At 50.6% G+C, this 15,127-nt stretch overlaps 1 protein-coding gene and 1 long non-coding RNA gene across 2 annotated transcripts; both read left to right on the top strand.

Annotated features, from left to right (window-relative positions):
* The first annotated feature begins 1,346 nt into the window (after positions 1–1,346).
* LOC107309727 (uncharacterized) lies at positions 1,347–6,520 on the top strand. The gene is made up of 3 exons (XR_001553302.3): positions 1,347–1,419; positions 2,314–2,408; positions 6,046–6,520. It is a non-coding gene; the product is annotated as an uncharacterized LOC107309727 (long non-coding RNA).
* A 1,280-nt stretch (positions 6,521–7,800) lies between these two features.
* Positions 7,801–11,904, top strand: SOX4 (SRY-box transcription factor 4). The gene has a single exon (XM_015854760.3). It carries the CDS (start codon positions 8,582–8,584, stop codon positions 9,863–9,865), a length of 1,284 nt encoding a protein of 427 aa, XP_015710246.2. The 5' UTR covers positions 7,801–8,581; the 3' UTR covers positions 9,866–11,904.
* The last annotated feature ends 3,223 nt before the right edge of the window (positions 11,905–15,127 follow it).

The following is a 15,127-nucleotide window of genomic DNA, read 5'->3' as shown; positions in this document are numbered from 1 at the left end:
ATTATGGATGAAGATTTTTATCTTCATTGGTAGATGAGCGATTCATCTTGCTATGTGTGATTCTGAAGATTAAACTGATAACCTTGGAAAGCAGTGGGACGGGAGCTAGAGTGTGGGGCACAGCCACCCTGCAGCCAGATCCCAGCTGCTGCCAGGGCCTCTCAGAGGATGGAGCAGCCTTTAGCCACAGCTGTGGGACACATGGACCGGGGGAGACCTCAGCACCTCCTCATGTTCCTGGTTCCTGTGTTGACTCATTTCACAGTTTACTCAGGCATTTCTACCCATATGCTACACACTGCAGGGTACATCTATCCCCAAAAGCAAGCATCTCCAGTGCCCATTCCTGCAAGAACTTGATACTCCCCATCTTTTTAACTCTGTAATCTAAATGTTAGTGGGTTTTTTTTTGTTTGTTTGTTTTTTCCCCACAGTGGTTTCATTGCTGGTGTCTGATGATGAATATCTTTTTCCTTTTGTATACAGAGGCCATACACCGGATCCCTCAGGACAGTGCCTGTGTGTGTGCTCTTGCTATCAATCTGCCCATTGCCCCTGGGGTGTTTCCTGACAAAGTCACACACCTCAGGAACGAGCATTGCTTACACCCCAGGGGCAAGGCAGTTTTCAGAGACACATCACAGCGCTGCATCCTGGTTACTTCCACCCTGAGCAAAACATTTACTTTAGGAACCAGCTGCACTGTTCCATGCCACACCATCAGAGGTGTGTGCAGGGCAAGGGGCAGCACTCCACATCCCTGGGGACACCACATGCACTCTGCCACTCTGCCTGTTGGCAGAGCTGCTGGCACTCGGCTTGGGCTTGCCTTGCATCTCCCTTCCTCCCTTTTGTTCCACCGCCTGACATTTGCATAACCACTCAGGAAAGCAAATCAGAATAATGAGGCAAGTTAAAATGTATAAGAAAAGAAAAAGGAAAAAAGGCATTTGCCAGTTTGGTTCCCATTTTCAGATGGCTTCCCAGTGCTGACTGTAAAGCAGCTGCACAAACACTAGCCCTGCACAGGGCAACTGAATGCATGGGGGTGCGAGCACTGAGAAACCACCAAGTCTGCTCTTACAGAAAGCACTTCCAAACCCCCACAGTGAGGTACAGGGTACACAGCACCTACAAGTTCCAGCTCAGAGGTTGATGCAGTTATTTTTGGTATTGGGTACCCTACTGGGATTTAGTTGATACCTAAGTGGGTAATATTAAGAGCTCTCAGCAAGCTGTCCCTCTCTCTGGCATTAACATAAGTTTGTTTCTCCTCTGAATGAAATGGATATAAGAATAGACTAACTGGTTGCACGTGGTCTTTCCTGAATACAGGCAAGTTTTCTGATATGCCAGCAAGATTTGCACTTCAAACTTCAAAGGCAGTCCTGATAAACCCAACAAAGTGTGGTTCAGCAGGTAATCTTTTCATGCGAGTGCTTTGATTATCAAGAGCAAGATATTTTTCACATTTTTCAACTGCTATGTTTATAATCTACAAAATAAATTGGCATCCTCTTATACAATATTCTATAAATCAAAGAATTTATAAAGCAAGAATCAACTGCTTAGGGTTTTTTTAGTTCATTTCTGACACTTAGGTAAGATGCTAGACTGTGTCTATTTGTGAAACACATGAGCTGAGGTTTAAAGTTTTGTGATAATATATGCAAAATGCCTGAATCTTGTCATACAAAACAATGTACGCTATTCTGGCTTCCTGAGGTTCCTTGCAGATTATTCGTTATTTCTGATAGCAGTTAATCAAACTTAAACACAAAGTCTATAAAGCAATGCAAATTCAGACATCCTGCCTCACTTAAGCGCACCTGCATATTCAGATTACTGATATGTACACTTCAGGAGTGTCACTGATAGATCAGTGTAGGTAGAAAGGGTAGTGTAGAACCCTATCACCTCCCTTTTCTGACATTCTGCTCAAATAGATGTAGTTCTTTGAGGAAACATAAATAAATAACTAAAAGCTTTTGAAAATACCTCTGTTTTTGAAATAAATATTTAATATTTCGGATCTTATGTTGAAGCAGTAACCTCATTCTCTGCAAGCTGCATGAGCAAAGTAGGTGACAGAAATCATTGAATAGACCATAGAATAGACAGTAGCAAGGCAGAATGGCTTCATCTAAAAAATCTATTCAGAAAAGATACTTACTGTCACAGCACCACCATCATTAAGAACAATTACATGGAAGGAAACCAGGAAGAAAGCCAGCATTTTTATTTTTTTTGGTACTGAACACAAAAGAAATAAGAAGGTAAGAAAACTACTTTTTTTTCTCTCATTTGTTTTAGATTAAAACATATCCTGCCTCTTCCCACCAGAACTTGCTGTTGCTCTGCTGAACAGAGCATCTGTGCATCAGAAACAGCAAATTGAAAGAACAAAGGTAAGTAACGTTTGTTTGACAGAAATTAGCCTGTTATTTTATAAGGTCAGAGGGCTAAATGAGGGGAGGGGAGAGTGGAATTTCCTAGTATGAAGGTAGTTTTATGGTAAAAAATGCTAAATGTTGTCTAAAGCTGGAATATCAGAAAATGATAGGCCACATGAAGGCCATCCTTAACAGCAGGACACTGCTACTGTTAGTAATAGTTATTTCTGTGCCTCAGAAGATTGTAAAGTTAAAGACATTAGAAATAATCCCAGCAATTAACTCCACTGTCCTGCTCTGAGCAAGATGCAGTGCCATTGGGCTCTGCAGAGACTCTGGGGGAAGCCATCCTGGTGACAGTGTTTTGGCCAGCTGAGTCCTCTGAGCCCTCTGTGCTCCCACAATCCCATACAGAGTGCAGCCCTGCTGTGGTGTGGTGATGGAATTGTCTTGGCCTGAAGTTGGATCCTGTAGATAAACATCTATGAATGTCAATCTCAACCTAGAGAGTTTGCAAAGAAAGGCAACAATCCTGTTGAATCCAAGGCAATATATTTTTTCTTAAGTTTGGTTATCTTGAGTATATAGTTCAAGAAATGGTCTCTCAGGAAACAAACTAGAAATGCTAAGCCTTAAATTTTAAAGAGTACAAAACACCTCTTTCCTATGTGCATGGGAATTAGTTTATGCCTCCTTGCCATGAACACTAAGTGTAAGCAGTGTTTTATCTAACATCAGAAGTCACTCACACACAGAATCATACAGCAAGCAAAGTCCCTATAAATGGTCCTTAGATAATAGCTAGAACTTAAATGAGCTCATGGTGGTTTTGTAGCTCCATTGTGACATCATGGCACTGTGGAAGTGAGTGGAAAGATTACTTCACTCTTGATACAATGTGGGCTTCTGCTGAGCTGTGTTCTTGCAGCTGTTTTCTCCCTTCTAGAGACAAAAGAGGAGGAGCTGAGTGTTATGAGAGTGAGGGCAGTAAGTGTGCAGGAGAAGGAATGGGAAGATGAAGGAGCACAAGAGGCTGGGAAGAGGTGTTGTGGGACAGCACGGAGAAATGCAAAGGTCTGATAGTAACAGTATAAGGGGGAATGGCTTTAAACTAAAAGAGTAGAGATTAAGATTAGATATTTGCTGGAAATTCTTTACTCAGAGGGTGGTGAGGTACTGGCACAGGCTGACCAGAGGGGCTGTGAATGTCCAATCTCTGGAGGCATTCAAGGCCAGGTTGGATAGGATCCTGAGCAGTCTAGTGGCTGGCAACCCTGCCCATGGCAGTTGGATAGGCTTTAAGGTCTCTTCCAACCCAAACTATTTCATGATTCTGTAATTCCTCTCCTCCTGAACTGCCCTTCACAGAGAAGCCTCACCGCAGCCCCAGCTCATATCCATGCAATCTGTTCATCCATATGCAGCAGACTGGTAATTTCTGTGCAGCCTTTTCAGAAAAGACCTGCCAAAGCAGCTTTAAAAATGAAGAGCTTTTCTTACCTTCAGTTGTTTTTTGTTTTTGTTTTCTAATATATTTAATATGTCTTACATGATTGCATAGAGGTTTACAGATCTTTCCTAAATAAGCAGAGCGTGTTTTCAAAGTTTCTCTTTTATTATTTTAACAAGGCTTTTGAACAGGTGCTGCTCATAGAGAACAAGTTGAAACTTAAACGTTTAAAAACGTTAAAAACGATAGAAAGTATTATCGTATTTTCTAATTAAATATTTCTGGGGAGGTGCTTCTGCCTTCCCAAACCAAACATTTCCATATAAGTGATTAATATCTGAATTAAATATGCATAAATACATAAATATGTATACGCAAATGGCTCCTAGCCTACTTACCATATTAAATGAGCTAGCATTCCCATAGCAAGAGCACTGCATTTTTATGTGTATTCAAGTGAAAGTTCCTCTTAACAAAAAAAGCAGAGGGTTTCAGGTGCTTGTAAAACAATGAAAAAAAGCAGTATGAATGCAAATGATGCAATTGCATAGTGGAGTTTCCTTCTTGCCCGCATAATGAAGGAGGGCCCACTTCAGTGCCTCGCTCTACACCTGACCTCTAGGCACACTCACCTTTGATCACGTAGATATGCTATTACCAGGTTACTTGTAAAGCCAGGCTTTTCCCCCCTTATTTATCACGGGTATCTCATCAACCTAGTAATCCTTGTATCAAAATAGGCACAGAAAGATGATGGAAAAGGCTGGTTTGGCCTTGTCATTTCCAACTCAAAAAGGCTAAAATCGCCACCATACACTTATTTAAAATGCAGCACAGAATGTCAAGGCAAAATATATGTCACATAGATGAATTTCAGCTGCAGACAGAAATATGCTCTTTTTTGTTGTTGTTGTTTTAAGGGATATAAGACACTGTCTTTCTTCACCACACTGATGCCTGTCACAGACTGACAGGAAGCAAGATGTCCCAGGAATTGCTTTAATTAGCTGAATATTTCATTTCACTTTGCTAAGTGACCAAGTGATGCTACTGCTCAAGATGCGCCTGGGTAAAGCACCCACCTTGCTGCACACAGGTGAATTCAGCCTCCACAGGGACCTCCATGCCTGCCTGTGCCCTTTTTTCCCCAATTAATCAACTAATGAAAGCTTACTGAAGTCTGGAGTGGAGTCTGCACTGTTTCTCACATCCTAAAGAGCAGAGGGTGTGGAAAACTTTGAGTGCGGGAGGTGCAGGTCAATGAGACTGGGCACTAGCAACCATCAGCTTCAGAGAGGGGGGAAAATCGGCTGCAGTGTTAATTTTGTGCACTTGAGAGGTTTAAGCTGATAGAGCTGGTTCAAACACTGAGCCTTGAGTCCAAGCTTCTGGGGTGAGCACTGCCTGCAGTTTCGGGCACCACAGCGTAAGAGAAAAAACTTTTAGATAGTGTCCAAAAGGGCTATGAAATGGAGAGGCAAGGTGTATGAGGAAGAGCTGAAGTCTCTTGGTTGAGCTGAGGAGGCTCAGGGTAGGCCTCACGGCAGCCTGCAGCTCCTCACAAAGGGGGCAGAGGGTCAGCACTGAGCTCTGCTCTCTGGTGGCAGTGACAGGACCCCAGGGAATGGCATGGGGGGAAGGTCAGGAAGGGTGCTAAGAAAAGGTTTTTCACTGAAAGACTGGTCAGGCATGAGAGTCAGCAGCATCCATTGAGCAGGCAAGAACATGGGACAGTGCCTGTGTCGAAGGGCAAACTTTCTCTCTGCATAACAAAATGGTGCAGGGGAGCAATCCCCAGGAATGGGGCCCTTGTTTCCACTCAAATCTCCTTATCTTCCATGTGGAGGCATCTCTCAGACCACAGAGTCCCCACACCCAACACAGCCAGGTTTGGCCACATCCATCAGCCACTGTCACAGTGGCCCCTGGACATTATAATGGCCAATACCATATAAATACAGTGGCACTGGCAGCTGATCCATCACTTGCTGAGCTTCGGTCTTCTTATACATGCATGTATGAAGGGGAGAGGAGCCAGAGACAAGAGCTCTTGCTTGTTTTAGCACAATCAGCTGCGAACTTCGAGGGTTCCAAAAAAAACCCTCCTGTTTATTTTTGTTTATATCTTCAACACCATTAACAATTACAAAATTTATTAAACACAATAACATTTTTTTCCCTTTTTCTTTTTTTAATACAAAGGTATTTATTTAAAATACGCCTGCACATGGACACCAGAACGTAAGAGGATTATGCAATTATTAGAAAGAGTCCAAAGCGGAGCTATGAAGGCAGCGAAAAGCCCAGAGGGCAAAGATGTAGGAGGAAGGAAGAGGACGGAAGGAGCTGACCCTGCTGCGGTCCCGGCGCTTCCCACGCGCGGAGCAGAGGCTCAGCGCTGCCACCTCGCGTCCCTCCGCTCCCGGGGCTGCAGCGTGCGGGAACACGAAGAAGTTTCCCGTCTTCCCAAGTTTTAAACGGCAGCGAAGTGTTGCCAATGCTCTTAAAAGTGCATGTTCTAGGTGGAAGCTGAGTGCTTACATTTTGACACCCGTGCTTCAGATTTGGGGAGCTTGAAGCACTTTCACCGCAGTTGTCGGAGGATTAGGAGTGGAAGCAATTAACTTCAAGGAAGCAGCCAAGAAATCGTAATAAAATGCTTTTACAAAGTTTCACATCATATTCTTGCAATTGCTTTATTAAGCAATTCTAAACCGTGCTTTTTACAAAAGCTTTCAATCCAGGAAATAGCTCGCTGTGCCCGTGCACCTCTGGGAGCAGATGGGGGTGGCCACTTGCATGGAGGTGACCGCTCACCTGGGGACGGACGGGTTCTTGGAAGGCAGGGCCTTTTGAGCTGAAGCACAACGGAACGGGAATGCTCTCTGGAGCTTTTTAGTCCTATATCTGCCTATTGCTTTCGTTATTTGCTCCCCTTTGACCTGCGCAGCAACGCGGGAACGTCTTACACACCGTGTAGTTCGAAAGAAAACTCACAGAATCACAGAATGACCCGGGTTGGAAGGGACCTCAAGGATCACGTAGTTCCAACCCCCCTGCCTGGCAGGGCCACCAAACATACACATTTACTAGATCAGGTTGCTCAGGACCCCGTCCAACCTGGTCTTGAACACCTCCAAGGACGGGGCAAAACTCCTACCTGTAACGCAAACAAGGGGGCTGCCTACGGAGGTGCCCCTGGGTGCCCCGCTGACAGGTGGGCTGCGGGCTGCGTTCGTGCCGCTGCCCGCCAGCGCCGGGAGCACCGGTAGAACAGCTACGGGCGCTGCCGACCCGCCCCATCCGCGGGTGTCAGCCCGGGGGGGCGGGCAGCCGAGCGGCCACGCAGCGTGAAGCTGAGGGGCCGTTCTGCTGTCAGGGGGCGTAGTCACGAGGCGGGGGACGAGGTTTTAGCCGGGAGGAGGACACACGGCGCACCCCTACGGCAGCGTGGGCGGCGCCCCGGGCCGTGCAGGTGACCGCTGAGCGTCGGTCCTCGGAGCTGTCGCGGCTCCGCCGGGCGCAGAACGCGGCTCTTTGTGCAGGTGCGCCGCACGGCGCCGCTCGGTGCTTGAGTGAGCGCGCGGCGTTATTTCACACCCTGCGCCGTTCCGCTCCGCTCGCCCCGGTTCTGCCGCTCCCCGCGGCGCCGACCGCCGCCCACTTCTGCTCGGGGGAGGCGCGGGGGGCGGGGGCGCGGGGCGGGACGGGGGCGCGGGGCGGGACGGGGGCGCGGGCACGTGCGCGGCGGGGCGCGGGGCGGCGCGCGGAGCGGTGCCCTCCTGCCCCTTCCCCAGAGTTCGCCCCGCCGCCGGGAATGAGGTCAGCGCGGGCGCTTCTCATTGCACGCGGCGCTTATTATCGCGCCGCGCCGGCCGCCAATCGGAGCGAGGCGGGCGGCGCTTGGCACGCGGACGCGTTGGATACAGCGCGCGATTGGCCGCGGCGCGGGCTGCGAAAGGATAAAGCGGCGCGGGGCGGGCGCGGGCTCCGCTCTCAGCGGCTGCCGGAGCAGCGCGGCGTGCGGGGGGCGCGGGCATCGCCCGGCGTGCGCGCGGCGCGGCTCGGCGGGGGGCGGCTCCGCGGGCACCGCGCGCTCTGCGCGCTGCGGGACGGGGCTGAGCTGAGCCGAGCCCGCTCTGCCTGCGGGACGGACGCGTTTTGCACGGGCACCGTTTGCGGCATCGTCCTTTTTTGCGTGAATTTTTGCCTCGCTGTTGGTTTCTTTTTTTTTTCCGCCGTGAATTTTTAAATCGCTTTACCTTTCTTTTGCTTTTTCTTTTTTTCTTTTTCCTTTTTTTTTTTTTTTTTTCCTATTTTGATTCTTTGGGCGCTTTCTCCGCACGGTGCCCCACCGCCGCACGGAGCACCGTCACCACGCGGCCCGCAGCCGGGGGCCGCCTCCCCCCCCAACCCCCCGCAGCCCGGGGCTGCCGGCGGGGCTCGGAGCGGAGCGGCTGCCCTGAGGGGGCGCGGCGTTGAGGGGAGAGCGAGGCGGAGCGGCGCCACCTGAACCAAATCCCAAGCAAAAAGCAAAAAAAAACCTCCCCCCAAAAAAAGAGAAAAGAAAGAAAGAAACAGTTTAAGGACAAAAGCAGAGCCTCACGTTGCGGCGCGGCTCCGGCAGCAAGTCCGCGCGGAGCGGCCGGGGCCGGGCGCCGCAGTGGAAGCTGCCCCGGGGCCGGCCCGGAGCCCCCCGCAGCCCCGCGCCGCCGAGTCGAGCCCCGCGGCCGCAGCCATGGTGCAGCAGACGGGCACGGCGGAGAACACGGAGGCGCTGCCCGCCGCCGAGACCTCGGCCGCCGGGGTCGGGCTGGAGCTGGGCATCGCCTCGTCGCCTACGCCCGGCTCCACCGCCTCGACGGGAGGCAAGGCGGACGACCCGAGCTGGTGCAAGACGCCCAGCGGGCACATCAAGCGACCGATGAACGCCTTCATGGTGTGGTCGCAGATCGAACGGCGGAAGATCATGGAACAGTCGCCCGACATGCACAACGCCGAGATCTCCAAGCGGCTGGGCAAGCGCTGGAAGCTGCTCAAGGACAGCGACAAGATCCCCTTCATCCGGGAGGCGGAGCGGCTGCGCCTCAAGCACATGGCGGACTACCCCGACTACAAGTACCGGCCCAGGAAGAAGGTGAAGTCGGGCAACAGCTCCGCCAAGCCCGCGGACAAGGCGGACAGGGCCGCCGGCGGGGGCGGGGGCGGCGCCGGGCCCGGCGGGGGCAGCGCGGGCGGCGGCCCCGGCGGCGGCACGGCCAAACCCGCCCCGAAGAAGGGAGGCGGTGGCGGCGGTCCGCGGCCCTCCCCCGCCGGCCCCAAGCCTCACGGCAAGGCGGCGGCGGGCGGCAAGGCCTCGCCGTCGGGAACCGGCGAGCCGACGGCCGCGCCCCCCCCGCCGCCGCCGCCCGAGCACCAGGCGCTGTACAAGCCGAGGGGCGCGCCGGCGGCGCCCGGCAAAGCGGCGGCCGAGAGGAAGCTGAAGCGCGTTTACATCTTCGGCGGCGGAGGGCCGGCGGCGGCCGCCTCGGGCTCGCCCGGCGGCGCCGTGCCCGGCAGCCCCACGCTGAGTAGCGCGGCCGAGGCCGGCGACCCGCTGAGCCTGTACGAGGAGGCGGGCGGCACGGCGCGACCCGACGGGGACTGCCCCTCGCCGCCGGGCGCCCGCTCGCCCGCCGAGCACCGCGGCTACGCCGGCCCGAGAGCCGCTTCGCCCGCCCCCTCCACGGCGCGATCCTCCTCCGCGTCCTCCCACTCGTCCTCCGCCTCCTCGGCCGGCTCCTCGTCGTCGGACGACGAGTTCGAGGACGACCTCTTGGACCTGAACCCCAGCCCCGGCTTCGAGAGCATGTCCCTCGGCGGCTTCGGCTCCTCCGCGCTCGACCGGGACCTGGATTTTAACTTGGAGCCCGGCTCGGGCTCGCACTTTGAGTTCCCGGACTACTGCACGCCGGAGGTAAGTGAGATGATCTCGGGGGATTGGCTGGAGTCCAGCATCTCCAACCTGGTGTTCACCTACTGAGGCGGGGCCGCCCGAGGCCGGCGGCGACCGAAAGGACCGCGGGAGCGCTGCCCGCCGCTGTGCCACCGCCCCGGGACGGACTGAGAAGGGACCGCGGTGCCGCGCGGAGCTCCCGCGGGGATTCGTCCTCGCCCTCTGCTGCGATAGAGCGACCAGAACTGCTTTGAAAGGAAACGAGGATCGGCTGAACCCTCCCCCGCCCCGCACTGCTCGCTCCGGGGGCTGAGGTGCCGTCGCGGGGCCCGAAAACACGATAAAAAACCCCCACGATTCATCCTCGGAATCGTGATGGTGTCGGATTTTCTCGATGGTGGCTACATAGAGCATGTTACCTGTCTGTCTGTTAAGGTTTATTGTCGGACCGTGGAACAGTTTGAGAACGTAGCGTTAGGGCGATGCGAAGCGGACAGATGGCGCTCTGTTTGATTCCTACAAACTATCACCAGCTCTTTTTTTTTTTTTTTTTTTAATTATTATTATTTTATTTTTATTATTTTTTTTTTCACTCTTTAACTCTTGAAAAGGATTCAAACGCAACTCAATTGCCGTGCTGGACTCTCAGATATTCAGGACCAAATTTTCCCTCAGCTGTGTCCGTGTGTGTCCGTAGGGCCGCGGGGTGGAAGGACTTTGCCCACCGACGGCCGTCCCCGTCTCCCCTTCTCCCCGTCCCGTTCCGTTCCCGTCCGTGCGAGCGGATACCGTTTCCTAGTGGACGTATTTATACTGCCAAACGTTTCCTGCCCGTCTTTCTTTGTCCCCTTTTTTTAGTAGTTCTCGTTGTTACCCGCACCGTTTTTAATGTCTCCTTCACGGAAGGGCTAGAGTTTTAACTTGGAATTTTTTTTATATATTTAAATGTAGACTTTTTGACACTTTTAAAAACAACGACAAAAAGAAAAAAAAAAACACAAAAAACACACACACAAAAAAAAAAAGAAAAAAAAAAAAAAGAAGAGAGATGAAAACGTTCGATTATTTTCTCAGTGTATTTTTGTAAAAAATATATAAAGGGGGTGTAAAATCGGTGTTAATCGCTGTTTGGATTTCCTGACGCGGACAGTAGGGTTTCGGCCGCCCCGGACACGCGTGTGCGCGCACACCGCCTCCCGTCCGCACGCCCGCCCTCCGCCCGCGTCGCGCTCCGATCTGCAGGCACTTAAAGGCACAGCATCCCGCGCCGCGCCCCGCTCGTACCGGGGGGAGGGAGGGAGACGGGGAGGGTTACGGCGAGCGTCTGCCGCCGTTTGGATGTGAACGTCCCCCCGAACGGAGCGCGGAACCGGCGACTCCGCGCGGAAAGGGATCCTGTACCTTTAACTCGTAAACCACATCTTTTGCACTTTTTTTCGAAGCAAAGCCGTGCCGTTTTTAAACCACTGGATCTATCGAAATGCCGGTTTGAGTTCGCGACACTATGTACTGCGTTTTTCATTCTCGTATTTGACTATTTAATCCTTTCTACTTGTCGCTAAATATAATTGTTTTAGTCTCCTATGGCATGATGATAGCATATGTATTCAGGTTATAGCTGTTGTGTTTAAGATGAAGAAAGTGAAAACATCTTTGTACATTTAAGTCTGTATTATAATAAGCAAAAAACAAAAAAGAAGATTGTGTGTTTATGTATGTTAATATAACATGACAGGCACGGGGACGACGTCTGCCGAACGAGGTGGTTCCGTTAAGGGTTTCGCTTTTATTGTTATTATTTTATTATTATTATTAATTTTTCTTTTTGGTCATCCATCCTGTGCAATACGCTGTGTAGAATTTTTTTATTATTTTTTTTATGGTTTTTTGTTTTGTTTTGTTTTTTTATCGGTGGAACGATCACCCACAAAGCAACGTTGGGAAAGAAGAGGGGGAAAGAGAAAAATGAAATCATGCCAGCTAACCATGTCACGTTCACTGCTTGTCAGATTGTCGATATACCTTCTGTAAATAACCTCTTGTGTTTTTTTGTTTATTTTTTGTTTATTTTTTGGTTTTTTGTTTTCTTCGGGAAGGAAATAAAATCAGCTGGAACTGAACCCTAACCACGGCTAACGCTCCTCTTCATTGCACCGTTCCGCCCTCGGCTCGGTGATTCGCTCGGACTCCGCCTCCGGTTCGCGACGGGGCGGGCGTTCGCTCCCCCTGTGCTGCGGGCGCTGCTCTCGCCGTGCCCTCCCCGAGCCGTGGAGCCGAGGTCTTCCCCTCTCTAAATCTAGCGAAGTTTTCCATCCGTTCTATCCCGTCCCTACGCTGAAGCTTCTCTCGCACGCCCCGGCTGTAGCCTTTCACATGCAAAACGTTTGCAAACGCGTAGCCCCTCGGTGCCCGCCCCCCTCCTTGATGCTCTGTGTGCCTCCCCGGGTAGTGCCGCTGACCGGAATCCGAGAGAGCAGGGGGAAGGGCGAGGCCCCGTGCTGCCCGGGAGCAGTTAACCCATGGGCTTATGGTTTCCTGCGTGCCCTGTTCTCAATTCGCGGTTCTAGGTTCGTCAAACACAGTGTTTCTCCGGGGATTCTAAGGTGATATGGTTTGTTGCCTCCTGGCTGCTGCCAGGCTAAAGAACATACTGACAACACTGCTGCATGGGGACATCCCTATGGATACACACTGGAACCTCCACGTGTCCTTTGCTGCCTGCGGTGCAGGGCTAGGCAGGTATCTAGCAAGAGGAAGTGCACCAGACAAAATGATGCAAGAATATGTTAAATCACAGATTCAGAATGGCTTGGGTTGGAAGAGACCGTGAAGCTCCTCTTATTCCCATTCCTGTCTATATGTATGCATATGCCTATTAGTATGGTTTATCTTTCTGCTGGAAAGGGTATGGGATTGCTTTGGAAAGAAAACTAGTAGCCCACAAGCAGTTGTGATATCTAGCAAATTGATGGCAGTGATTTGTAAATAATGATGTAAAAGAAAACCTGATTTTAGGAACCACAACTGTTGCCTCATGATGGATCCTGTCCTGGCCATGGGCCACAGCGGCCCTGTGGGAAGTTGCCCAGTATCACTACAGGGACAGCCTGGGATGGCCATGGCTGCCATGTCCTTGCACTGCACTGCTTCATTGTCAGGGAGCTGTGATCACCCTTCAGCAGACAAGGCAGAGGAAAATGGCTCCATCCCTGGTCTGCCTTCACCTGGCCTCTGGGAATCAGCACTTTATGAGGTTCTACAGCCATGCTGTGATCATGGCCACCATCAAATATCACTTCATGAATTCACTCTGCCCTCTATGAGACCCCCCACCTGCTCGTGGCCTCCACAGCACCTTGTGGTAATGCTGAGTGAACTGATTGGTGGGCCATGTGAAAAAAAACAAAACAAACGAACCAAAAAAAAAAAAAAAAAAAAAAAAAAAACCAAAAAAAAAACCCAAAAACCCAACACAAAACCAAAACATTTGCTTTCTGTTTGAACTTCAGATCATTTTGTCTTTAACCTTGATGCTGGCTGGCCCACTCCCTTGCCCTCTTGCCCTACATGCTTTTGCTTCCACATGGAAGAAGAAAAAGTAGCAGGTGAGAGCTTGGGGTCTGACTTCTTAAGAAGTGTGTACTAGGATTAATTGTCTTATACAATAACTCCAAAATGCTCTCTGAAAAGCTTTGAGGACATAAGCAAGGAATTACAGTGTTACCTCCTGGGCCTATAAGTGTTGCAATCATCTTGATAGTCCAGAGCACGAACATGGCTACCTACCACCTGCCATTTCAGCCTCTTCTTTCCACATGATCTCTAAACATGAGCAATAAGTTTGGCCACAAACATGGGAAAAATGTGACCATTTCCAAGATGCGAATATTGTGGGTCAAAAAGTGAGTGACTAATTCAGAACTCAGCCCTCGATGTAATTGCCTTGTTAGTGATTTTGTGCCTTTTACACAAGTGTCTCAAGGCAAGTGGAAGCAACAGCCCAAAGGGTGACTGTGAATTGAATTAAATCCAGTTGGCAACCCCCTGATCCCTCAGGGCTCAGCACAGGGTCCAGTTTTGTTTGGCATTTTTATCAGTGACTTGGTTGAGACGATTGAGTGCCCCTCATTGAATCTGCAGATGACAGACAACAAGTTGGGTGGGAGTGTTGATCTGCATGAGTACAGGAAGGTCTGCAGAGGGATCTGGATAGGTTGAATTGATGGGCTGTGTTCAGTTGCATGGCATTCAACAAGGCCAAATGCCGAGTCATCACAGAATGACCTGGGTTGGAAGGGACCTCAAGGATCATGTAGTTCCAACCCCCCTGCCTGACAGGGCCACCAAACTTCCACATTTACTAGATCAGGCTGCCCAGGGCCCCATCCAACCTGGCCTTGAACACCTCCAAGGACGGGGCATCAACAACTTCCCTGGGCAGCCTGTTCCAGGACCTCACCACTCTCATAACAACCCCATGCAGCAGCAGCACAGTCTGGGAGAAGAGAGGCTGCAAAACAGCCTAGTGGGTAAGGAACTGGGGGTGCTGGTCAACAGCTGTCTGAAAATGAGCCAGCAGTGTGTCCAGATAGCCAAGAAGGCCAGTGGCTCCTGACCTGCATCAGAAATAGCATGATCAGCAGGGCTAGGGAAGTGATTGTCCATCTGTATTCAGCACTGGTTAGGCCACACCTTGAGAACTGTATTCAGTTTTAGGCCCCTCACTACAAGAAGGACATCGAGTTGCTTGAGTGTGTGCAGAGAAGAGCAGTGAAGGTGATGAAAAGATAGAAAACAAGACCTATGAGGAGTGGCTGAGAGAACTAGGGCTGTTTACTCTGGAGAACACAAGGCTGAGGGGAGACGTCTTCACTCCCTACAACTCCCTGTATGGTGATTATAGCAAGGAGGTCTCCTTTCTCACATGACAGCTGACAAGATGTGAAGCAGCAGCCTCAGTTTGTGCCAGGGGAAGTTTAGATATGATATCAGAAAAAAATTCTACACAGAAATGATAGTCAGGCACTGAAACAGTCAGCCCATGGAGGTGGAGGAGTCCCTATCACTGGAAGCACATGGAAATATGTGGACATGGCACTAAGTGACATGGTGTGTCACTGGATTTAGGCAATGGTTGGACATGATGATCTTGAATGCTTTTTCCAACTGACATGATTCTATGATTTATCAAATCTATAGTAACCAACAGAATGAAATCACCTGGATTATGAGCTAGACATAACTCATAAGCATGCCTATGCAATGTTTCCCAATACACCTGTTGCTAGGTTAAGCTATTTTGGGTTGCTTCTGATGTGCTTTTTCCTAGCAGTTTGGTAAATCTTAGTA

This window comes from Coturnix japonica, chromosome 2, assembly GCF_054131305.1.
Source record: "Coturnix japonica strain WE chromosome 2, WE-NBRP24, whole genome shotgun sequence".
NCBI lineage: Eukaryota > Metazoa > Chordata > Aves > Galliformes > Phasianidae > Coturnix > Coturnix japonica.
This window is presented reverse-complemented; position numbering and strand designations above follow the sequence as displayed.

Coding starts and splice junctions, on each gene's coding strand:
- SOX4 (XM_015854760.3), top strand. CDS start 8,582: ATGGTGCAGCAGACGGGCACGGCGGAGAACACGGAGGCGCTGCCCGCC.